The sequence below is a fragment of the Melanostigma gelatinosum genome (genome assembly GCF_949748355.1).
Source record: "Melanostigma gelatinosum genome assembly, chromosome: 10".
NCBI lineage: Eukaryota > Metazoa > Chordata > Actinopteri > Perciformes > Zoarcidae > Melanostigma > Melanostigma gelatinosum.
Window position 1 is genome coordinate 21,730,065 of NC_136643.1, and position 24,415 is coordinate 21,754,479.

General features: G+C 43.0%; 1 protein-coding gene across 3 annotated transcripts in view; it reads left to right on the forward strand.

Annotated features, from left to right (window-relative positions):
- Positions 1 to 256: 256 nt before the first annotated feature.
- The window catches only part of LOC306783490 (partitioning defective 3 homolog B-like), a 164,182-nt gene continuing 140,023 nt past the window's right edge, over positions 257 to 24,415 (forward strand). For 2 of the 3 annotated variants that reach the window (XM_079277158.1, XM_079277160.1), the window contains exons 1-2: positions 524 to 1,105; positions 9,488 to 9,589. In XM_079277158.1, the coding sequence (XP_079133284.1) occupies positions 989 to 1,105; positions 9,488 to 9,589 (219 nt within the window). In that variant the 5' untranslated portion in view covers positions 524 to 988. Of the gene's footprint in view, positions 288 to 523; positions 1,106 to 9,487; positions 9,590 to 24,415 lie in introns of those variants that run through there. The other variant, XM_079277159.1, reaches the window with a different exon arrangement.

A 24,415-nucleotide genomic window follows, 5' to 3' on the forward strand; every position in this document is an offset into this window, starting at 1 on the left:
AGTGACAGCAACAAGCGGCGCAGGAGCTGGTCAGGAACTGGCCAGGAGCGGACGACGTTCAAGGAATTCCCCAAAAAACTTTTTCCAACACACCGTGCCGTGTTTGTCTGTTTACTGTTCAACTTCGCCACCGTCTTCGCCTCCGAATGTGACAATAACGGTAACGTCGCCAAACTGTGTGTGTCGGTGATGAAGTGGACGCCACTTCACCGCTCGGAAGAAGGAAAGTCGCGAGAGGAAAAACTTCTGAAATGATGCTGCATCCCTCCCTCCAAAGTTCAGCTAAGGTGGCTAACGTTAGCTAGCGCAGGACTCAGCTCGCTAACTCTGATGTGAACGTTTGGATACTTGTTTGTTCATCGTCGGAACAAGTTGTGCAGCTACACATTACTTAATGGAGTGGAGAAGGGCGTGAGGATATCTAACTGAAAGCTCTCATCCTTGGCTGACCAGGTTACAGTATCAAGCTAATCATCTTTTAGCCAAGTGGAGCTAGCTGAACGACAGCTAGCCAAGTGTCACATTAAAGTTACAAGAGTTAGCCTTCTTTAAAGAAAAAATGGCATGACACATACTTCCCGTTTACCAGCTGCTCTCCATCATTAAAAGGCTGCAGTATCTTTTAAAAAAACTTTTCTGGAAACTGAACAAGTCAATAAATGCAGCAGCAGAAAGCTACAATTTGAGATTAGAAAGGACAAGATAATCACCCTCATGACCATATAATGAGAATAACGGACCCGGATGTACTTGCTCTCATCATTATCACCTCGAGTTGTTGGCTGTAAAGTAGCAAGGAATGGTGATTGACAGTTTTAGTAAAGAGCTCTACTGACTCTGGACCACTGACAATCTGTGTCCCTTTTTGAAGAAGTTGGTTTGAGTGATATCACATCCCTGACGCTTTATCAACACTTCCTGGGTGAGCGTACTGCAGCTTGGAGACCCACACCCTGAGGGACCGCACCTTGGATCAGGGTGCTACGCGATGAAGGTTACGGTGGCATTTGGGCAGACCGGTGTGGTGGTGCCCTGTAAGGAGGGCTGGACCGTGAGGGACCTCATCCAGCAGGCCACGCAGAGATACAGAAAACTCCTGGAACAGGTCTGAAATGCACCTATTAGCAGTGACAACTAAAAGCCTTTTGAGAGAATAGGCCGTGTTGTGACGTAGAACTATAAGAATGCAGGCAAAGAGTGGCATTCACTCAATGCACAGACATCATTATGCGATGCTTGTTGTGGGTATTTATTGCAGCGTTTGATGCTTGCTGTTGAAAAAAGTACTATGATTTGAAGGTAACTCTACTGGCTCTGTGGTAGGTATATCAAAATGTACTCACCTTGTACATCATCTTACTGCCAGTGATGGTGAATGTGTCTTAAATGCAGTTTATTCATCTGAGTGGCGATCATTTTAGTTGTAGAATAAGTTTCATTTTCATAGATACCAAAATAGTCCAAGAACACGAAAAAAAGCATGAAAACATAACTCTTTTTTTTAGGCTATTTGACCTGTGAGCCATCAGTTAGCTGCATTATTCATCGTCAGAAATAGTTTTGTAATAAAGTGTTAAGATTTTTATGAACCGCTGAAAGACTGAGAGAAGATAACTTTTTATGAAACAGCATTTTCATAGCATTTGAGGATTTCCCCAAAGTCATAAAAGAATAATCGAATGCTTTGTCATTTTTATATCATGAAGGGGGCCGTGTGATTTTCACATTCCAAAGTCTTGGGAAATTAGACAAAGCCATGGAGGTCCGGTTCTCCATAATTGCTGTATGAAAAATTAAAAGCATATCTGATATGAATTGTGATGATGTCCAGACAGGAGCGGGCATGAGTCGTTTCCACTTAAGTCGTGAATGTGGAATGCAAATGACTCCCTCTTGTGATTCCTTTATGACTGCTGTTGATTCCCCGCACTGCTCTCGGGGCGGGAGCGTCGTGACCCCCATCAAACCGCCGAATCTTCTCAGTGACTCGCTTCATATTGGCTCCATTATTCAAAGAGCACACCAGTCATATAGATGGATGGCCTCGGTTGTGATTGAGGGGGAGATGTTGTGTGTGTGTGTGTGTGTGTGTGTGTGTGTGTGTGTGTGTGTGTGTGTGTGTGTTTGTGTGGGACGGACAGAGAGACAGCTCTCGGAGATGGACTCTTTTTTTTTTTTACACCCTCTCTCTACTTCTCTGCCTCTTAATCTGCTTTCATCTAGCCGTACGTCAGCCCTCCCTCCTCAGTGCTTCTTGTGTTTTTCGCCCCTTTGTCTCATTTATCATCCTTTCCTGCTGTCGAGTACATCGCCTCTTCACCTTCCACACGCTTCCCTTTCATATCAACTCTTTCTTCCTCTTTGAAACACTTCCTCCTTCACCTTCCATTGTTCTTCATGAGATAACTCTGTTCCGCCTAGAAGTACAGATTAATAGTCTACATTTTAAGTGTTTTAAGTGTCTAAACTACCAGGATGAGCAATATATACTACTTTAGGTCCAGCTAGAGAGCTCAAATAACCGCAACTCTTCAAGAAAAGATATAATCTCCCAGTTTTAATCTTTTGTCCCTGTGTTAATTGTCCATTTAGGCATTCTCTTGTTATATGCCAAATATATGTAAAAAGGTCGATGACTCTGCATGTACTGCAGTGACACAGCTGAAGATCAGTAAAGTTTACTTTTCATCTCTCCCTCGTCCTCCTCCTAGTCTAACAACAGGTGAGGAAGGTGTGTGTTTTGAGCTAACATTCCTCTGTAGCTCCGTATCGCGCTAAACTCTGTGAACTGTACACTCCTCATATATTCATTTTCACTGGGAAATACTTCACGAGACAGAAGAAAGCCGCTTTAGCTTCTGTTTCACTGGGACTTTAAGAAGTAACGACGTTGACCCCCAAACCTATCGACTGCTAATAGGATTTAAGTGACATTTTGAAAAATGTTTAGTGCCTGCCCACACTACGCTACACCAATTACATTACCTGTACTGACATTATTGGTCTGAAATGAAAGGAGTAACTCATTTTGAATTCATTCATTTTAATTTCTGTTTGAAAACAAAAGGTTAATACACTCGCCATGTAGAGCAGTTTAGGCCCATTGAAGGTGGAGCACTAGACCAGCAACACTTTCTGTGTTCTTAATGTTCACATAGAGGCAGCATTAGTGCTCCAGGTGTGTAATGATGCACCTCCCGGCTCCATCGATTAGCTCTCACAGTGTTTACATTCTTTGCTTCCTGTATGTGTGAATGAAATGCCTTGTTAAGTCCATGCACACTGGCCTGCCCTCCTACCGATCTTCCTCTTCTCTTCTTCCTCTGTTTTCTCTCTCTCTTCCTGCTCTCTCCCACACCTTTGTCAGCACTTTGCCGTCTCGTCTCCTTTTACTGTGTTTACATTCCCTGTTGTAATTTTCACCTCTCCTACCGACCTCATTCAACCCAGGTTTTTAAGGTTTTGGCCTCTTTCGCTTTCATATTTTAGATATTCAGCTTTTGATTGTGTTCACTTTTTTCACAACTCCCCTTTCACCTCCTTTTACTGGCTCCTCCTCAACATCTTCCTCCTCCTCTTCCTCATTCCTCCTCTCTAGGATGGAGAATACCTATCCTCCTTAATGGCTTCATTTCATCCCGACTTCTCTCTCTGAATTTGTTTCTCTGTGTATTGTTCTCTCTCTCTTCCCATCACTCAGTCATTTCCCTGCAACACTAATCTGTTGTAGCTGTGTAATTATGTCTGTTAATGTGTACCAGGATTAGAAAACCAGGATGTGTGTGTGTGTTGTAGAGCGGTCCGGTTCCTAATCCTCCCTCCCAGAGCTCTGAAAATCATGTTTTTAAATTGTCAGAGAGACAGCTTGCGTTCCTGTCTGACTCTCTCCCTCCTCCCTATCTTCTTCATGCTACTCTGAAAGTATGCTGCTTGTACTTTCTTTAATCTTGTGTGTTCCTGCGCTGGAGCTAACTGACACTGGCAGCTATCAGCTGCTTTGTTAGGAGTTCCCACAGAGGCGCTTTAGAGGAGCTAACACTTAGAATAGGCATTAAAGCTACGCTTTAGTGAGGGGATTCCTGAGGTTTAGTCTCAAGTTAAGTTTCAGAGAGGATTTTTTTTCTGATTTAGTAGCATTGAGTTTTTTCTTTTCTTTTAAATTCCCATTGATCGCAGCCTGATTATTAGAATTTGTTTGCCTGAACGTGAAAGGCAATACAAGTTTGGTAAAGCAGACTTTTTCACTCCACTGCATTGGAAAGTCTCCTGTCTCTGTGGACTCTTACTTCCTTGACCAAAGAAAGTCGTAGTCGACTAATCGATCTGTAAAACTTGAGTTTCTCTGAATGTAGTCACACAAAAGCACTGCTTTAAATCTTGTGTTTACCTGAGATGTGTTAATACGTAGTCTTTATAGAAAGAAGCAGAGTTTAAGTGAGTTGATAAAATATACCGTAGGTTTGATATTTGGCTCCTATGCATCACTCAGAGGGGTTTGGGGCTCATGTCGAGCTGGTAGTTGGAGGTTCACTGTCCTCAGATCAGTCAGTCTCTAGCCTGTCACTCAGCAAGTGTGTCATTATATTGGTTCATTTTCATTCATCTACCTCAACACATCTGCGAACTAAGCGCACCATAATCTGTAATTATTAGTTATAAGAACAAGAAGCACAATCAGCTTGCTGACAGCTGTAATGTGCCGCTATCACCCTTGATGGATGAACATGGATACGAAGTGTGAATTGTGGTATGGGGAAAAGGAGAATGAAAGTCATATTGAATGAAACGGTAGTACACAAGGCTCTCGTAGAGAGGTAGCAGAGAGGAAATGAATGAACCTTTTGCAGAAATCAGAACAAAGATGATGAATGTAAAACGGGAGATAGCCGGCACGGCACGGCGAAGAGGAAGTGTGGCCAGAGAACGAGGAGGGAGGGAGGGAGGGGAGGTGAGGTGAGGTTGTTTTTCGAGGGGAGTTGTCAGGAAGTTATCAGCTTGTTGACAGACTTCTTAATTACCTTTGGCCAAACAGACTAGTGTGCAGTTGTGTGATCATGGACGCTTGTTTATGTGGTTTCAGGTTGTATTCTGTGAAATATCAAACTGGATCTCATCAACATATCAGTGCGTGTGTATATTCTAGTGAGATGTGACATGAGTTACCTCTCTAAAATATATATGCAATACATGTTATACATATTAGATTGTGTCTACATTTGGCACAATGTTGTAGCTGACAGTGTTGTGTGTGTGTGTGTGTGTGTGTGTGTGTGGTTCAAATAAAGAAACAAACTCAAACCTTTAGTAAGCTGATGGTGTTGTGTGTGCGCATGTACATGCTTACACTCGCACATATAAGATAGATGTGTGGGAAAGAGTTCCCAGCTGTGTGTTTGTGTGTGCTGTTTCATTAGCCAGGGCAGAAATGCTGATGAGGCGTGGCCAAATAAGCTGATAAAAATCATACAACATCCTGGACCCCTGCCAGAGCACCGGCAATTATTTCTGAGCGGGAGGGAGGAGCAGGGAGGAGACGCGTGCCGCAGAATGTGTTGATCCAGCCTGACATCGATTCTGTTCTATTCTTTTATGTTCTATTCTCCAAGTTAGGTTGAGTGTAATGGCACACGTGCTTTTCCAAACTAACTTGACAAGCTTGCCAAAGCTAGATCATTCTTTCATTAGAATGAATGTCCTTGTGTACAGATCATCCTGGTTGGTTAATTGTGCTGTTTTACTGTATTAGTTGTCAAAAAATGTCTGCTCACCAGACCGTGTTTAAAAAGCAAATATATGTTTTCTTACTCGTCGTGATGGCGCTATCTTAGTTTCAACCCATCTAGATAGACCTTATTTCCTCGAACTAAGAGAGTGAAGAATCAGCTTGTCTACGGCTTGACTGTGGAACGTTAACCTGGTGAGTAATAGAGTCCGTGGCATTTCCACCAGCGATTATCTTGCTTTGTGACTGCGGGGTCACAAGATGGGCCAGGAGACAATTTAACTCGCACAATTTATTCATTTATTCCCACGTCATAGAGTGCTGCAGGAATGATTCCTAAAGCCTGGAAAAGAGCTTTTGGATGGATGCCTGAAATAAGGTCACAAGCTTTTTCTCCGATATAAAAGTCTAGTATCCCATTTATGAATTGTAAAAACCGAACACTACGCCGCCTTTAACTTAGTGGTGGTGGACACATTTATAGCCTCACATTGGCTTTTTACTTTTGCAGATTGCATTTGAGCTTCAAAAGTCATGAAAGTGTTTTTCATTTGTGAACATTGTCTTGCTAAAAAAACATGTAAGTATCAGAAATGAAGCTTATTTTTTGCAATCATCCAAAATCCAATGAAAACTCCCAAAAGGCTTTCGTTCAAAGGAACCAGTGCGACGCTCACTTCCTGGTTGACTTACAATAATGTGTCATCCCTGCAGCACTCTATTAGGTGCTGACTCAGAAATCGCTGCCTTTACGAAATAATACTTTGTAGCAATACTACTTTACACTACTGGCATAACTGACCTGCTGGACTACACTGTGATGACACCAGACCTCACCGCTTTGCCCCATAGGGCCTTCATCTTGAAGCTCACACCTGACAACATGGTATTATCCACAGTGTTTTAACTCTGGTGGGGTTTTACTACAACCTAATAATAATTTCTAGACCATGTCATGAGAGATAAATATCTAGATTATCTGTAATAGCATCAGTAAAAACACTGTATTAAGTGCTAATCCCCGTGATTCAGATATTAGACGGGGCTGTTTACGACTCTTATCTTCAGCGCTACGGTATCTGAGTGTCCCTCTAGCTTTTTAAACTGCCACACTTGGAGGCACAGGGCTGTAATACATTATGGATGCACTCCCCCTGAATATCAGATTAGATCAGTGCGCTCGCAGCACTTATCTCTCTACCGTCTCCTGTCGTCTTAGCGTGCCTACTGTCACCAGAGATCAAAGGGGCTGTTGACCTAAAAACAGCAGCAGGTCACCAAAGAAACGAGGCGGTTGAACACTAAATAAGAGACGCCGAATTCTGAGTGACAAATGCCGTCGCTTTACCGGATAAATGCAGCCAACAATGTTGCGCGTTTCTTGTCTGAAAGGATAACAATGACATGGAATGGAGAAAAGCCTTTTGTGATTTGTATGGCATCACATGATAAGCAAATGATTCAGTTTTTGCTGTAAAGAAAGCATTTTTCTGGACTAGATTACTGACCATGCTATAAACTGGAAAACTGCCCCGAGGCCCCAGGTCCCCACGGTCCCCAAAAGCTCCGTGTTTACGATGTGTCAAAATGTGTTGTTGTAGTTTGATAAACTGCTAATTATTTTGGGACCAGGCACCTCTAAGGCACAGTATCGACTCACTGTGTGAACGGTACTGCGGGTCAGCAGAGGCCCACAGGAAGCCTCAGGTTGTGCATTCCATGACCACAGCGTCGACATTAAAGACATTTTTCTTGCTTCCGAGTTGGCTCAGTCGATTTTTAGCTGGGAAGTAATATTTGACTGTTAGCAAGCCAGTGGAAATGTGCCTCTTACTGCTTCTCTGTAGTTTTGTCATGTAAGAATGTAAGACGTGGTAGAGTCTGTGTTTCTGTCGAGGGTTAGCTCGTTGCGTTGCTCGTGCGGTGACTCAGTTTGTGTGGGGATGATGGATCGAGTGCTTACCATTAAACCAGCAAAGACAAAATCTCACTCTCTCGGGACTCATCCTGAAGCCAGAGGGGTAATAAAAGCACAAGTCTTTGTGCAAAAGCTGAGGGCAGAAGAGATACAAAATCATTTTACATGACACTTTGGCACTGACATATTCCTGAGTAATCATAAAAACAACACATTCACACGTCTTGTTACAGAGTTAATATGCCCCCAAACCCAGATTCATAGTGCTCAAGGAAGATAAACACGGTGCAAAAAAGAAATTAAAACAATGTGAACACAATACTGAAAACCGCTCTCGCTCTCTCTCTCATATACATGTGGCCTGGGTGTCAGCCAAGTCAGTGTTACAATAGAGTCGTACAATGACTCCCATCAGGGAGGGAGGGAGAGGAGAGACAATTCAACAGTAAGAACGAGTCCTGTGTAACGCTGATGGTTGAAAAGCCATTGAAATGTCTGTTTTTTGTGGGACGTAATCGAAAAAAAGTGTTTTAATGGACCCAGGCTACATTCAACTTGTGATAAAGGCTTTATCTTCAGGAAGCAAACAGCCATGTTTGTTAGTGTCTTGTGTATATCAGCTGGCATCAGGTGCCAGTTAATATTTTGCTGCACTTATCAATGAAGTTGGGTATCATAGAAGTCTGGTAAATAGCAGTGGCTTTACTGTAGCCAATGCTTAATGCAGAGCTGATTTTATTGAAGGAACTGGTTTGAGACCTGCGGTGACATCTCTCTCTCTCACACTCTCCCTGATGGGAGCTTTTGAGAAGCATTGACAAGCACCTGACCCTGAAACAGGGATTTAATGGAGCAGCACCCTGTAACGGGTTGAGTCATACCTTTCTGTAGGCTGTTTGTGGTTTTGTGTGTGTGTGTTGTCTCAATATGTTGTTCAACAACCGGCTCTATGTAGTCAGCTGTCCGGTGCAGCGTCGATGTCATTAATCACAGACCCAACACAGTGGAGAGAGAAGGAAGAGAGAGAGAGAGAGAGAGGAGGGGGGAGAGAGGAGGGGGGGAGAGAGGAGAGAGAGCGAAAAAGGGCCAGGCTGTAATCTGTACAAGGCACCTAGGGAAAGATGTGGAGGATGTAAGGAGGAAGGAAACAAAGACGAGGGCACAGCTAGGAGGTGGAGGTGAACAAGAGATAGGCCTGTATACATGTGGAGCTGGTGACCAGGAAGCCTTTGGAGTTTTAAGTCCCCGTGAAATATTAATTGACTAATATTGTGGTTTGAAAATAAAATAAAAAACAAAATAAAAATGTAAAACCATAAAACTACTTTTTCCATTTTATTTTTGATTATATCTCCCTGTGTTCTACCCTCGTTCAGTGTGTTTTTTTCATAAAAATACGCCATATTGAGAAAGTAGTAACTGTTTCATGTGAATTTTAATGTTCAAGATAGAATATTAAATGTAAATAAACTAATTGAAGTTGCTGAGGAGAATTTCGGGTATTGCACTCGTGTAAATAATGTGCTTATTCCTCATAGACAAAATGTTACACACTCGATTATTTTTTATTAATTCACAATTAATGTTTTTTTACACCATCAACCATTAGTGTTCAATTCAATTTGTTATTGTTTTAAATTTTTACTGTTGAACCCTCTGTACTGATGGCTTGATTCATTTTGATGGTGATGGTCGTGGGACTCACAACATTTAAAGAAGTACTCATAAACTCTGCATACCCTCTAATAATACAAATAAAGTAAGATAGAGAGAGCGTGGTCAGCAGGTATCATGTTCGTTCACACACTGAGTCGTTGATCTAACTTTGTGATGTCCTGTGGTTTTAGGAAGGAGACTTCCTGGTTTGGACTCACCACCTTGAGTACTGTGACGGGGGGATTCTGGACCCCGATGACATCCTCAGTGATCTGGTAGAAGACAAGGACAAGGTAAGAACCTCAGTACAATATATCATGTTTCGTTTGCTCCCGCTTTTAATATAGATTCCTTTAATATAAAAACGGGCATTGTGAACGAGGAATTCAGTGGTCTTATGTGACTTTAAGTGAACCACAAAGTAACATGTATATGCTCAGTTAATACCTTTGAAGTGAAACTAACACGAATGAGGTTAGATTTAGGACTCAGACGTGCATGTGACCAACCAAATGTTGAACCAGCCAGTCCACCAAGAAGTGCCGGACAGCTCATCACCAAAGAGTTACAAAATCACTGTTTTTAAGTCTTTAAATACCTCTCATATAATGCATGTAATCTTTTTGATTTATACCAGTTAATAAGTCACACACCACTGTGCTCTCACACAGGTGTGTGTGCTTGTCGGGATGTTGGAGCAGCTATCTGTGTGTTCACACCGAGTATTGAGCTGCGGTGGCCTATAAGCCGCTCTCTTGGGTAGAATATTGCCTCACAAGCAAAATTCAAAGGGAAAAGGTTTTAACTCGCCTTCAGCGTTCGGCAGTGTTATTAGCAATTCGCTTTTGGAGACTTTGCAAACTCAATCCCCCCCCCCCCCCAGGAATGTGTCATTTTTCATTTTCCCCTTTGGAAAGTCTCTGTTTCTTCACACTGCCACATAGACGAGGCAGTATTAAAACATTAAAACAGTATCAACATTATTTAATGAGCCCGTGTCCTGTGGTGGACTGAAATTTTCATTTAGGTCACAGCTTAAAACAAACCTACTGGCTAGAGAATGTAATGCACAGTGTATTTCCCTGTCCTCGGCTCATACTGTATGCCTTTAAGCGTGTATAAATACTGCAGGATTTGTCGGAGATTCTATGAACTAATTAAGAACAAAGTTGCAGTGGTTGGCAATTTCTCTCGGGGCTGTAAGAACCTTTGGGAAGAAGTGATCTCTCTCTCTCTCTCTCTCTCCCTCTCTCTCTGCCGCTGTTCACGTCTAAATATTCATTCTTGCGGTTCAAATCATGTTTTTTCGATGTTGTGACGAAGACAATTTTGTTCATGTGAAAATAAGCTAGTGTTATTAACGGTGTTTTTTTTCAGCATTGCTGTAGAAATCAGAATAACGTGAAGTATTTTACAGTATAGAAATAGAAATGAGCTCTAACGTCTCAGAGCTGATCGGGGGGGGGGGGGGGGGGGGTGGTGGTTCCGTGACACGCTAAGCAGCAGCCCAGCGGCCATATCACTCAGTGACAGGAGCAACAACAGAGTCAGGAGACCAGCCACTGACCTAGGATCAGGGATTACGGTTATGAGAGCCTGTTGCCATTGTTTTGTCAGGAGCAGCGTGCACCGGTCCTGCTGCTGGCCAGTTGTTACTTGAAACTTCCACAATGGAAACGGAGAACATATCGTCTGTGGCGTGTTCACTCAATCCCTCAATGCAGGGCTCCGTGTTTTATTAATACAAACAAAGCCAGAAGCTCCCGGGAGGTGAAGTGTTCCAAACAGTTATTTATAGCCCTTTTCAGACGTTTTACCTTAACGTGATGGCAATTTCACATGTCTGTCTCATGTCTGAATGAGAACCGTGGTCGTTTCTACGCAAAACTCTCGACTGCATTCTTACTAGTTCGGATTTACTGACATTTTGTTTTAATATGGCAATACTGAAATTGAATGACATGAAATTAACTTAAAGGAGTACAGGGTAAAACTCAATCTTCATCCCGAATGCACAAAGAAAATAAACCAGTTTAATGAGCGAGGAAACGCTGCGACAGAGCTCACTTTAAATTAAGGAGATTATTTTGATTCGAGATCACCGATCCAACTTTTTCAGTCCCGATACCGATGGCTGGGGTTTGGGTCTCGGCCGATCCCGGGAACACATTCAATTAATACGTTGTATGCCTCACTGTGTGGAACAGGCTTGACTTAAACATTGCTTTGCTTTCCTAACTTTGTAAACAAATGAATAAATATATATATAGTGAACAGTTATTTATTAAAATAATGGTATCTGACACCAGATTGGCTTATTGTCACCCGATCCAGCTATTTGAGTGAGTATGAGGCCGACATCGGTATCGCGTCCCTTCTATTTCTACCCGATCAGTAAGAAGTATCTTCCCCTTCCAGTCACAAATCCTGCACTGGATCGTTTGAATAGCGGGTCTAGAGTTAAAGCTGGTTTAGCAGCTTTCTGTATCCACGATGGGGTTCTAAATACTGTAAATATGTGTTTGTTTGTGCTCCTCAAAGATGCAGCCCAGAAACCACATATAAAAGCACACGCATAGTACAAAATACAGATTTCAACACTGGGATCAAATACAGTGTCGCACACTAATACACCACAACACACAGATGGTGAGACACACACAAAGACACACACATATAGTATGATACCCGGCAATACACACTACTGAGCACCAGAGATTGCATATGAAATGAAAGTGTGAAATATTCATTGGATTCTGAAGCGAGGCTCTCGTACTATTACTGAGCTGAGATGAATAAATGGCTCCTAATCCCAGATGAGTGTTTTACTGTCGCCAGACTCAGACTGCCGGCTGTAACAAAGAAAACAGAGAGCATCTCTGAGGTCTGCTGGAGGCAGAGGTCAGGAATACAGTTTAAAAAATATATATACCCAAGTCATGCATTTGAGAGTGAGAGGGCTCACATTTATGAATGTTGGAGGTGATATTTATGTAGCAATGAAGGGTATATCAGTATATGTCTCCATACTTGGTGTGTCTATATATCTTTATATCTTAGATAGGCAGAAAAATGCTGTAATGTATATCAGTAATATAACAGTATAATGCAAACACAATGCATGTACCTACAGACAGAGCTCCAGTAGAAGGCCAACAAAGTAATTTATTACAATAATAAAAACAGACACCTTTTAAACATAACCCCACTCCTTGGGAAGCTATATTTGTGTGTGTGGTGTGCAACAGTGCTGGGAGTAGAAATGTATGACGCGGTACTTTTAGGATATTAACGAGATGAACCGGTACACCGCCCCTGTGCAGACTGTTTTACCCCGTTACCCTAATACCTCCCTTGCATGTTGCATGTATGGATTCCCATCAGCAGTTTCTATTTATCTGGAAGTTTATTCCGAATCTATTTTCAATCCCAATGAAAGAAACCTGTCATACATTACCATGTTTGACCTATTTAGAAACACTCTCTGCAAAGACAATTTGAACTCACTGAAATAGGGCGGCTCTCCGTGAGCACAGCTTTAATCACGGATAATTGTGCCAATCATTATTCATCCTCTTGATGGCTCGACTCACACACACACAGGAAAGGGCCAACGGTTCGATTGTATTGCATCCTCATTCAGATGTAGAGACTATTACCCTCTATTTGTTCTGCTTCTAGCAAAAATGATTATATTCATGAGCGAATGTGCTTCATTTTACTCAAAGGCATTTTTCTGTTGCCGCTTTCCCACGATATCAGTATTTATGATGGAGGATCCAACTTTCTTCTATATTTTAAGATCTCTATCGTAAATACCCGATCCTGATACGCAGAGTTGAGTTATTGGGAGAGGAAATCAAGGCAGGGTTATATTTTCACTTTTGAATCACTGACACTGAACTGCACTGGTATCCTTAATCTGTTTCCTTGTCTCAGATGAGTTTACGAGCCATGATCAGACGATGTGAGATCTCCGGTGTTCACGAGGTTCTCCTGTGGGCACCTTCCTCAGAGAACCTTTGTTCAATAAGGTCTACAATGCCACAATAGTGCACTTTTCTGGAAAACCGTTGGTAAACTGCCTTGTTAATCCTGTTAAAATGCACTTTGAATTGATGGAGCTTGAAGGACGTCTGGCGATTATACCGTCTGGCTTGCTGATGAGATGAAACAACCTAAACAGTTAGACTTGGATACGTGGAGATGGACAGTTGGTGGATTCAAGCCAACTCAGCGGGGAGTAAATTGTGTGTGTGTGTGTGTGTGTATTTGCACCCGCGGGTGTATGTGTTGGTCTTCCAGTCAGCCAAAACCATTTGCTGGAGAAGACTATCAGTCCAACAGTTCATCTCTCAGCTTCATTAATATTTAAATAATGCTCTCATTTCCTCTCCCATTACTTTCTTTCTGTCTGATTTGCTTTCTGTTTGCTTGGCACATTTTGCCGTCACATCGGGGGGGGGGGGGGGCGAGCATGGTACAGACAGACATGCATCTGCTGTGTTGGCAAAGCGACGACACATTTAAAATGTGCAAAGGAGATAAACGTAATACTTTGTAAAAGAGGAGAAGATACTTTGTATGTCCTCAGAAAGACGAGGTCAAGAAGAAATAGCAGCAGCACGGGCCGAGGTCTGAGGAAGTGAAACATCACCTGCGTCCAGATAAAGCTGACTTCAGCTTAATTCTCTTTTTCTCTTCTGCTTGTGTTGCATGTCTTACTTTAGTCCACATGCAAATCAAAGGTCAGAGAACATTTCTGAAACATTATTAAAAAAAACCCCTCTTTACCTCCTCTAACAACTCCAATGCTACTTTGAAATGATTTCACCGCCAGTTAAACCAAAATAATTAAGATAATTAAAGGTCACTACAATACCAGAATCATTAGCAAAGTAGCATAATCTCTGATAATGAGGAAATGATTCGGAGCAGGTCTGCCTCCCTTCTGTGCTCTCTTAATTCTAAGGTTTCCATCACCATGATCATGAAAACGCTGCTGGTCGCTGGTAAACAACACGAGCTGCCGCCGCTAACAGATGCAGCTCTGTGGAAACTCGCTAATTCATTTCTGTCTTTGGGTCCAAGCGCTGCCTTTTGTAACTTATAGCTTACGGCATTAATGCTATATTTGCCAGACGCGGTAGTTCTGGATACAAATGAATCAATTAAGGGCTTAAGAAAATGTTCATTTAGCAAGTGCGAGTGAGAAATGATAATGCGGGGCTGCTGCATAATGTGGTTTGACGTGCACCTACGCAGACATCAACACGCAGGCAGACGCTAATGTATGTGTTGCATCACTTACAGATGGATCGCTGTCATCAGTGAGCGTGTGAACTCGTATTAGCATCCACAGTGGAGCCACAACATTCATCACTGCAGATCGTTTTAGTTTAACTTTTAATAGGGCAATTAACTGTGAGGCTATTGACTCTGTTTAGTCGAAAACACATATTTTAACTCCAAATCCAGTTTTTTTTTTCTTTATTTGGAAAGTAACAAAGCAGATTAATTTCATATTTTGTGTGCGTCATATCACCATGTCTGGAGGAGGGATAAGGACATTTGGAGCCCAAGACAGACAAACATTTTTATATTTCACATGTGTCGTTAAAATAGTGACTCGGTCTGTGAGCATGAACTCAGATGTAGCTTCTCGAGACAAATGAATGGGTTGAATGAATACTGGTTTACAAGAAGAAGCTGAGGTAATGGGGATTAGGATGAAAAATGAAAAACACGGAAAGCACAGGTGGAGGTGGGTGGAAGGACTTTTTGTATTAAATGTACCAGAAGAGGCGCGAATGCAGAGTAAGTGAGAGGAACAGAGAGCATGTATTGTATGAACAGTCGTGGCGTCATTCACATAAGACATGGCTTGTGTTTGGATATCTTTTGCTCTCTTTACTCTCTTTCAACCCTTCTCCGTGTCTTTCTCTTGCTGTGTCCTCCTCCTCCTCCTCAACTCTTCATCGAGTGGACATGTCTGTCCTCTCTACGCTCTCTCTCCCGCTCCCCTTTCCATCTTTTTTTCACTCCCCTTTTCATTTCGAGGAGCTAAACAGCAGCCAGTCAGAATGAGGCAGTTATGACCCAGCTGGAAGGGTTATTATGTGTAATGTCCCATAATTCTCCTCTACAGTTTTCATCATGAATGGCATGTACATTAAGTCTCTGGAGTATATATGTGTGGACCGAAACCTCTTTGTATGAAGAACACCACACACACACACACACACACACACACACACACACACACACACACACACACACACACACACAGAGCTGTGTTTAAAGCACTGATTAGTAGAGATGATGCACTTTTAATGTGATTATTTATAGCTGCTTATTCTGGTTTGACAAGACAATGAAGACAATAGACACCAGACAGTATTTGATTGGATTCTTAAGTACAGCTTGCTGTGTAAGTTATGTGCGTTAAGGTAGTTGATGATAAGGTTCTTATATCATGTTGTGTGTGCGTGTTGCTGGTTAACACGTCGACATTAATTGAACCACGACCCAGATCAGAACAATGAGACTTGAAAGGGATTAGAAAAACATGCCGTCATATTGAGGAGCAGCGATTTGTGTGGGCGGCCCCCGACACAGTCTGCATTTAATCCCGACATTCAAATCCCCGACAACTCAACCAAAACCTGATGCTTAAACCAAGCAGACAGGCATCCACCAAAGCTCATTGTTCACCTCCAACCAATGTGTTGATCCTAATAATCATACAAAGCATTATTCATCTCCGCCAGGAGCATCATATGATCGGCGTGAGTGTGTGGGGGGGGGGGGGGTGTTAGTCAATTGTGGGTTGATCAATTTTAGCGAGCTCTAGCAGAATGAATTGACAATTTAGGTGAAACCTTTTGCCTTTTTTACGTTGATAAACCAACTGGTTTGGCATTTGGCATTACGGTTTCACCAGCCGTCTGTAGTGTGCACTTTGTGCCCTTCTTTATGCACGTCTTCATACACCACTGAGAGTTCTTCATCACCTGACTCCCTTCTCCTCTTCGTGGCTACTCTGTTATCTCTAGCTCCCGGGGTGGACTGGGATTGACCTCGGACTCGGTCCATCTAATGAAAAGCTTTTCTATTCAAGAAGGGTTTTTTTTCTGTTGATGTTTTGCTTGGCCCGCACCTTCACTTTGCTATGGTTATAGATCGCAGGTTAGATTGCTTTAACCAATGAAAAAACATGTCAGTCACTTGCGAGTTCCAATATGTCTGCTTATCTGACCGCCAGCCGGGAACTAAATCCAGTTGTAAAATTCAGCCAGGGTGAGAAAAGAGAACTGTCATTGAGGCATCCTACGTTTCTTTAAAATGTATAAGCCATCTTTGTCCTTCCATTTAGTCGATTAAACCTTTAAGATATATGGATATGGAATAAAAACACGTTGTTTTTCCTGCTGTTTTCCCAGCTTGCCCTAATCCTGTTCATCAATAGATCTCACAGGGCAACTGAGTTCAGACATATGTTTCTTTTAAAGTGTGACGTCACCTTGCAAAGGTTAAGTGAACGAACAGGAAGGACAAACATACACACGTCTTTCTAACACACACCCACACACACACACACACCACACACACTGTATAGTCATGTAATACAAACAGAATTCCAGCCACCTTTGCCCCCTCAGCCCTCCATACCAAGTGGCCTTCTAACGAGAATAATATTGACCCTCCACTAAAGAAAGCAGTGCTGCTTATTGCTTTCACACATTGCACTGTTTTCTTTTACTGGGTATCTTGGTGTGTAGGCGTGTGTGTGTGTGCACATGCACATTAAAGGTATATGTTCTACTGGCGTGTTTCCTGTGCGGCCTTGGGGGCAATGGGTCTGTGAATTATTTTTTACATGTCTTAGTCTGTTTTGTCACCACTATATTGAGAGCAACTAACTTGTGTGTGTACTGTTGTCATGATCTCCACCGGTTGGACGGACCCTGTCACATATGAATGTGTGAACTTGCTTCTCGTAGTCCTTCAGAAAGGGCAAAGGAGTCATCAAATCTCCTGCCTGTCCACCGTACGCCTACGTGTGACTCAATCATTTCTTTGTCATTTTCTTTATGTAGCCCGACATTTTTCATGATATAGTAATCATATGTGTTAGTCGTCGATGGCTCCTCTTGTGTGTGTGAGTAGTGTCTGGTAGTCCTTGAGAAGGGTAGAGTGCCCATCAACCTTCTCTTTCTCCAGGAGCTGAGACATCAGCAATCAGCCACACTGTGACTTCTATTTGATAAGGCTAGGACCTCGTTGGTAAATTGCAGTACACTGAAACATATATCAGTCTACGGACACGGCACACTGTATGCATGTATGTATGGGATTCAGTGATATACGACTTACAAGGTAATATCTTTAGCATTGCTCTACAACGTCAGTCTGCGTAATGAATATCCTCGTCTGTGTTATTGATAGGGCAAAAGGGTCTATGTTCAGGATTAGGCGCTGAACAGAGCCATTATGAAAGATCAAATAATAACCGTGAGTGTGTGTGTGCGTGTGTTAGTGCAGTGTCGAGCCTTTATTGCTCTTAAATCTTATTCGGCAGTAAACTCCAATGCAGATTTTACCATGTGTGTGTTAAATCATGTGTGTGTATCTTTGTCATTGGTGTGTGCAATGAGCTCTTTGTGTGTGTGTGTGTGTGATTTCAGCGAAGTGTCCGTCAAAATGCTGCCGAATGTCTTCCTCTTTCTCACACACACACACACACACACACACACACACACACACACTCCGCACAACTTCACCAAGAACACAATGACTTCCAGCACAACCTTTAATGCCGCATGTGTTACAGACATGTCATGATTCACTCCATCACACACACAGATGGGTAACACCGTATTACCCGTTTTCAATAGGTTGGTAATGTTCCATTAGTTTGATTGCTTACAAACTGCCACACATGACTGGTAGAAACAATAAAATCCAAATAGAGCAAAACTCAATTAAATGGCTGTTTTTTTATGTTTTCATTTAATGGCTTGATTTTAATATTGTTCATTTACGAGACAAGTGGCGTGAGTAGATTGGCTCACTTAGACACAGATACATGGAGATGAAAATGCACGCAGAAAGCATCACACAAAAATATACTTTTGCTTACACACACACAAACACACGCACACACCCTCACACTCTTCAAAAGCAGTGGAGTGGAATAATGGACAAGGCGATGGAATAGTGGGCAGATTTTATCATTCACACTCTCTTAACCACCAGCCATCTGCTAAACGCACGCATTCTTCTCTGTGTGTGTGTGTGTGCGCACACACACACATATATGAACGGATCAGTCTTAACTCCTTTAAAGCTTGGACGAACACTCATCACGTGAAACTGGCTGATGCAGTTAATTCATGGGCACAGTGCAATTCAAACAGAATGTTGCGTCTTGCTTCTCGGTTACTAATTAATGGAAAAGAGAAAACACACGGTATAGAAGTGAAGTATGTCGATAACGACGACTGAAGTGCTGAATTTGATGCAGGAAAATCTCTTAAGAACGATGGTGTGATGTCCGGCCATGTTCGCTAAATAGAAACGTAAATTTGTTCAAAATAGCAAGATAACCTAAAAATGTCTACTACTACAGCCTTAAACATTACATCCAACCAACGTTTTTTTAGAACTCTCTTTCCAATTACTGGAGATGTTTCCAAAAGGTCACCCGGGCTTGGCTGGTGCATCATTATCTGTGTTACGAAGAGCGGTTGCTCATCATGACTGGATAAAGAGGAGACGACAGTGAGATGTTACCGTAATGAACCTAAGAGCTCCTTCTCACCTTCACCTCGACCCTTCCTCCTCCTCAACTCTCCCTCTCTGCACTCGCCCGCTGTGTCCTCTCTACCGACTCCACGTCGACTCCTTCCTGTGTGCTGCCCCACACGACTGCCTCCATTTGTTCAAATTATTTCTACCTTCACACCTTGTCCATCTTGATTAACACCGCCTGTTAATCTGCTCACAACGTTCCCATAAACACCCTTTTGTCCCCTTCCTTCCTGCACTACTACAGACTTTTCTCCTTCAGGTCTTATTTATTGAACAAAGCTCTTCTCTCTCCATGTCCCCAGTCCTCTTCTAGTATTTAGGAACATCTTGGCCTCCACTCGTCTGCTTCCTCTAGCCCCCTTCTTCCTCCCCCTCCACCACGCACCTCTTTCTTTCACCCTTTTCTCTAATGAACCCAATCATTTCTGAGTCACACCTCAAGAGTGCACACGAGTGTCTGTGTGTGTGTGTGTGTGTGTGTGTACGTGGACTCTTCATTTGTCAAAGGCACATACAGATATGATCCAGACCTGAAACATATGTTGACCCTTAGCCAGGAACCGGCGTGGGGGGGTTAATTGAGTAATGGCGTTTGCGAGAGTGTACCAGGATGGAGGGTGAGACAGAAAGCCAGGGAGAAGGAGAGAGGCGTTGGCAGTGAGAGCATTAAGAGACAGATAGGCGCAATTTGAAAGAGCGCATGAAGAGAGGGGGAGCGGGAGGAGAAAAAAGGGGTTAAGTGCTGGAGTGAATGAAAAGACACAGAGAGGCTGGTAATTAAAGAATTGTGGTTGAGATGGCGATATGAAGACAAACGCGGGGTTAAGGGCGACAGTGTGTGAGACGGGCACGAGGTCGCAGCATGAGGCGGCCGACCAGCAGGGTGTGGAAGATTGATTTTAAGCGACAGAGAAGGGGTTAACGGAGGGATTGAAAGGAAACACAGAGGGAGGCTGCGAGGGAAAGGGTTAATTATGAATATAATAAACCATGAAGCCTGTGGTCTTTATGGACCTTGGGTCTTAATTAAGAAAACACAGCTGCACCTGGGACCCACCTAGAATAGATGATACACAGTACTGCGTGAAAACGTGTGTGTGTGTGTTGCTAATTGTTATTGTTATGCCGTCCTCCTCCTCGTACATTCATTGTGCTGATGAATTATCTTCATGAAGTACCTGAGAGGGGGGCGATAGACTCACTTAACCTGATGACTCGGCGGCGGTCCATCGTATGCTCGTGTGTCAGTCAGACTGTGTGGTCAGACACACAGAGGACAGGTGTTGAGGAACGAATGATAAAAAAAGGCACATTTTCAGCCCAATTCACTGCTGTTTATTCTGTCTGTTCTTGTTCTTTTTCTTCAGGTTACAAGCTGCTCGGAGTTCATCACATTTTCAGGAATTGGGAAAATAATCTTTGTGTTCGGGCTGATGTGTGGCCTTTCTGGTACCGCATTAGACATTTTAGAGGGTTTTGAAACTATTTAGTGGGCTCCTGATCATGAGGCCACGGCCGCACGTCAGGCTGTCATTCAGTCAGAAGGATTTGTCTGAATACTGGATATGTAAATGCAGCAGTCGTAGGCTAATACACACATATGACACGTAAATTGGCAGTATGGCTGAGATCTTTCTGGGTGAAAAGCAGCTTTTAAATCCCGCACATGGAACCCCTAAAGACCTGCCAGATGATTACACTGAGACATCATAATGTGCTGCCTGATCTAATGACGTAAAAACCTGAAGTCACAGCCTCAGAAGTCTTTGAAGATGGTATGCATCGGGCTGTTTCAAGAAAACCTGTGCAAATTGACCCGAGAATTTGTATGCCAATCTGAAACTTCATCGACAGAATTTAGCAGCTGCGCTATTGGCAGTGTGTAGTCTGTATTAAGGTGGACTGTCCCTTTAAGTACACATCATTTAGTGTCCAGACGGATTTGATTCACGGTCTTGTGAATAGAAGATATGATCTTTTTGGAGACTAATGTAATCACTCTGTGTTGGGTATGAGCTTTACTCTTCACCTCAATCATAGAGATGTTAGGAGGACCACCTCTCATCTCAACCTTTTATAAAGAGAAGCAGTGGGTGATGTGTGCGTGTGTCCAGGAGAGATTTATTGTGTGTGTGTGTGTGTGTGTGCGTGTGTGTGTGTGTGTGTGCACACAGACACACAAAGCTACCAGCAGTTAGCAGAAAGATTTACATACATTGACAGAGTAATGCGCTGGGCGGTGAGAGCTTTATAAAGAGTGAACCTGTCCCTGAATGTGTGAGTGATGATAACAGGCTCATTTAATTGCCTAACTCCTATACACACACACACGCACACACACACACACAGATCATCAGTTGTCTGTGGAGGCGTCACATACTTTCTGTCATTCACCTTGGGGAGGTGGAGGTAAGACAGGAAATAAAATGGGAAGAATCCGTGAGAAGTGGAGCTGAAGCGAATGCGATGTCAGAGGTGTTTTCATCAAATCTAATCTTAGTTCAATGTCCGTCAGCTGGCAAGACACCACCGTGATACAAAGTTACTTGTTTTATACTCATCGTACAGTTTGATTACTGTTTGTTCTTTGTTTTTTTGAAATCCCCTTTCAGAAAGTTCCCTCCATCAAGCCTCAATTTGTCCCTAACCCTCCTGCCACCGCCGGCAAGGACTCGCAGTTAAGCTTAGCTGCCAAGTACGATGATGTTGAGTATTTAAAATCTTTATCTTTGGCACTCAGCAGATGCTTGGGAGAGGACCTGGTCATTGTGCATGCCGGTGCTATAAGCACAGGTTTTAAAGTTCACATGATTTTACAACCTGATTCTTGCTGCTAAAGAGTTGCGATGTCTAAAAGATTCACTAAGGCCACAAGAAAAAGTAGCTTGGAGCAATAAAACAAGCAAATATCACATTTGAATTGTCTGCATATTGAACGTTTTCAGAGAGTGGGAAATATAATCACTAATATGGCAACACTAGATTCTACGATATATGACAACGTTCAACCCGACGCTGCATCGTTCATAAAATCAAAGTATCGTTCGTTTTGTGTTCAATAATCAAAGAGCCGTTGTTGTATGGAAGCATGACGAGGTTTGATGTTCGTGATCACACAGTGTCGTCGTAAACAACAACATTCGGTAACGATGAAATGTGCAAACATCAGCAGAAAACAGTCCCTCAAATCAGTCCAACCATGCACACAACCGTTAACTCCTGTAACACATAATAGACTCTGTGATGCAGTGTCTTTGTCCGTACAACGTTGAATTTAGCTCCTCATGTTTTCCGAGGACGCACAGCAAACTAAGAATAACCCGTAGCGAGCTGCTTCATGGTGACGGCTTTACAAACTCATGAAGTTATTCCTTCTCGGGTAGAACTGGTGGATGTTGTTGAAAGTGTCTTTGCCCTCGCTCTGGTCTGAAGGGACACGGTGAGATGGATTGTTCTCGTTCAGCTCTGGAGCAGATAAGCTGTCTGTGGGTCAGGAGACAACCTTTCAACAATTAACCCGCTAATCCCCAAAGTGGTTACAGATTATAGACATGTGAATGTGTAGAGCGGGCACCCCCCGGATGCATAGAACAGGACAGCGAGCCTCCACCAAACATGGTGAAAGTTTTCAACGCTTTAAAGCTACAACGGAATTTTTAGGACATTCCATTTTCTCTAGAATAAAAAAAACATAATTAATGAAATCGGAAATCATGTTTTCCTCTGACTTTGTCGGTCCATCTTGAGAAGAGATATACGTACCAGTAGAAGGTGTGATACAATCTATTCTCTTAATTCTCGTCTGTGCTGAATTGATGGAGGTTTAGAACCGTCAGCTGACAGTTATTACTGCTTAAGCCCGAGATAAACACCATCAAAACATTCTGTGTGTACGAGTGTGAAACCGTGTTTGCATGTATGTGAGCGAGAACACGGTGTGTATGTATGTGTGTGTGTGTGTGTGTGTGTGTGTAGCCTAATCAGTCACATCTGACAGACAGCAAATCCTACTTGAAAAGCCACTCAGACATCCATTGTTACGTGGAGAGCCAATTGAATGAGATAAGATGCGGGAGAGAAAGGCGAGGAGGGAGGAAAGGAAGGCTGGATAAATGAGCTATCAGGGGACGGGAGAGCTTTACACTAGACCTTGATGCTGGTTTGAACACTGACTACTTGTAGAGCAGGGGTGTCAAACTCATTTTCACTCTGGGGCCACATCAGCATCACGGTCGCCCTCAAAGGGCCGGTTGTAAATGTAAGACGGTGTAAATGTAACTACGGTACTCCTAACATAGTTAGTTTAGTTTCCCGGGATATCTGTGACTTCCACAACACGTACTTCCAGTTGTGTGATTTCTCCTCCGCCATTGTTTCCTGTTGCTGGTGCAAAATGCATTCTGGGATATTTGGCTGTCCCAAGTACAGACAAGTCACCTCCGATGCATCCCGGGTAAAATGGGCAGAGCGAGCCACATCCGGGCATTAGGGCCGTGCTTGGCTCGATGTGAACTTTGAATTGGAACAGTACTTGGGCTGAGACTGATGACGTTTCAGTACAGAGAAGTACGCATGTTGAGAAACTTGTTGGAAATCCTCTTTATGGGCTGTTGCATCTCCTGTCCACCTGTTGTGATAGTTTTAATGTCGGCACACAGACAACATGCCATCTCATCACTTCGACTTTCTATCTCATAATTTCGACCATGGGGATATTTTTATTTTCACATCTAACTTTAAATTTTTGTAAAAAAAAAAAAAAAAAAAAATTATTCTTTTTTTTTTTTTGCTGGCGGATTCGCGGGCCACATAAAATGACGTGGCGGGCCGGGTCCGGCCCGCGGGCCGTATGTTTGACACCCCTGTTGTAGAGGCTCCGCATAGCGCTTCAACATCAGTAAATCATTAACATTTCAGACCTGCTGTAATTACGTACCAAAATAACTTTGTGAATAATAAATCCACCTTGAAAACACCACTGCTTTGATCCACATTTTCTTCCCGGTGGGTGACTCCTGCGCCGGCTCCTCCGGTCAACGGGCCCCTCTGGTTCACGTTCAGGCTGCTGCTGGTGGATCGTTGAGAATATACGGCCCGCCCTGCACAGAACGTGTCCATCTGTGCCATTGTGTGTCTCCATAATGCCGTTCCATATGGCCGAGTGTGGTCTCCGCACAGCCTCATGGCGGTTCATGATGGCTCACACACTCCCAACGGCGTGCTTTCTTCCTCATGCACAAGCAAGAATACATCATACAGTGCGTATGAAATCACGCACATGCATGCAAATATGGATGCAGGCATGT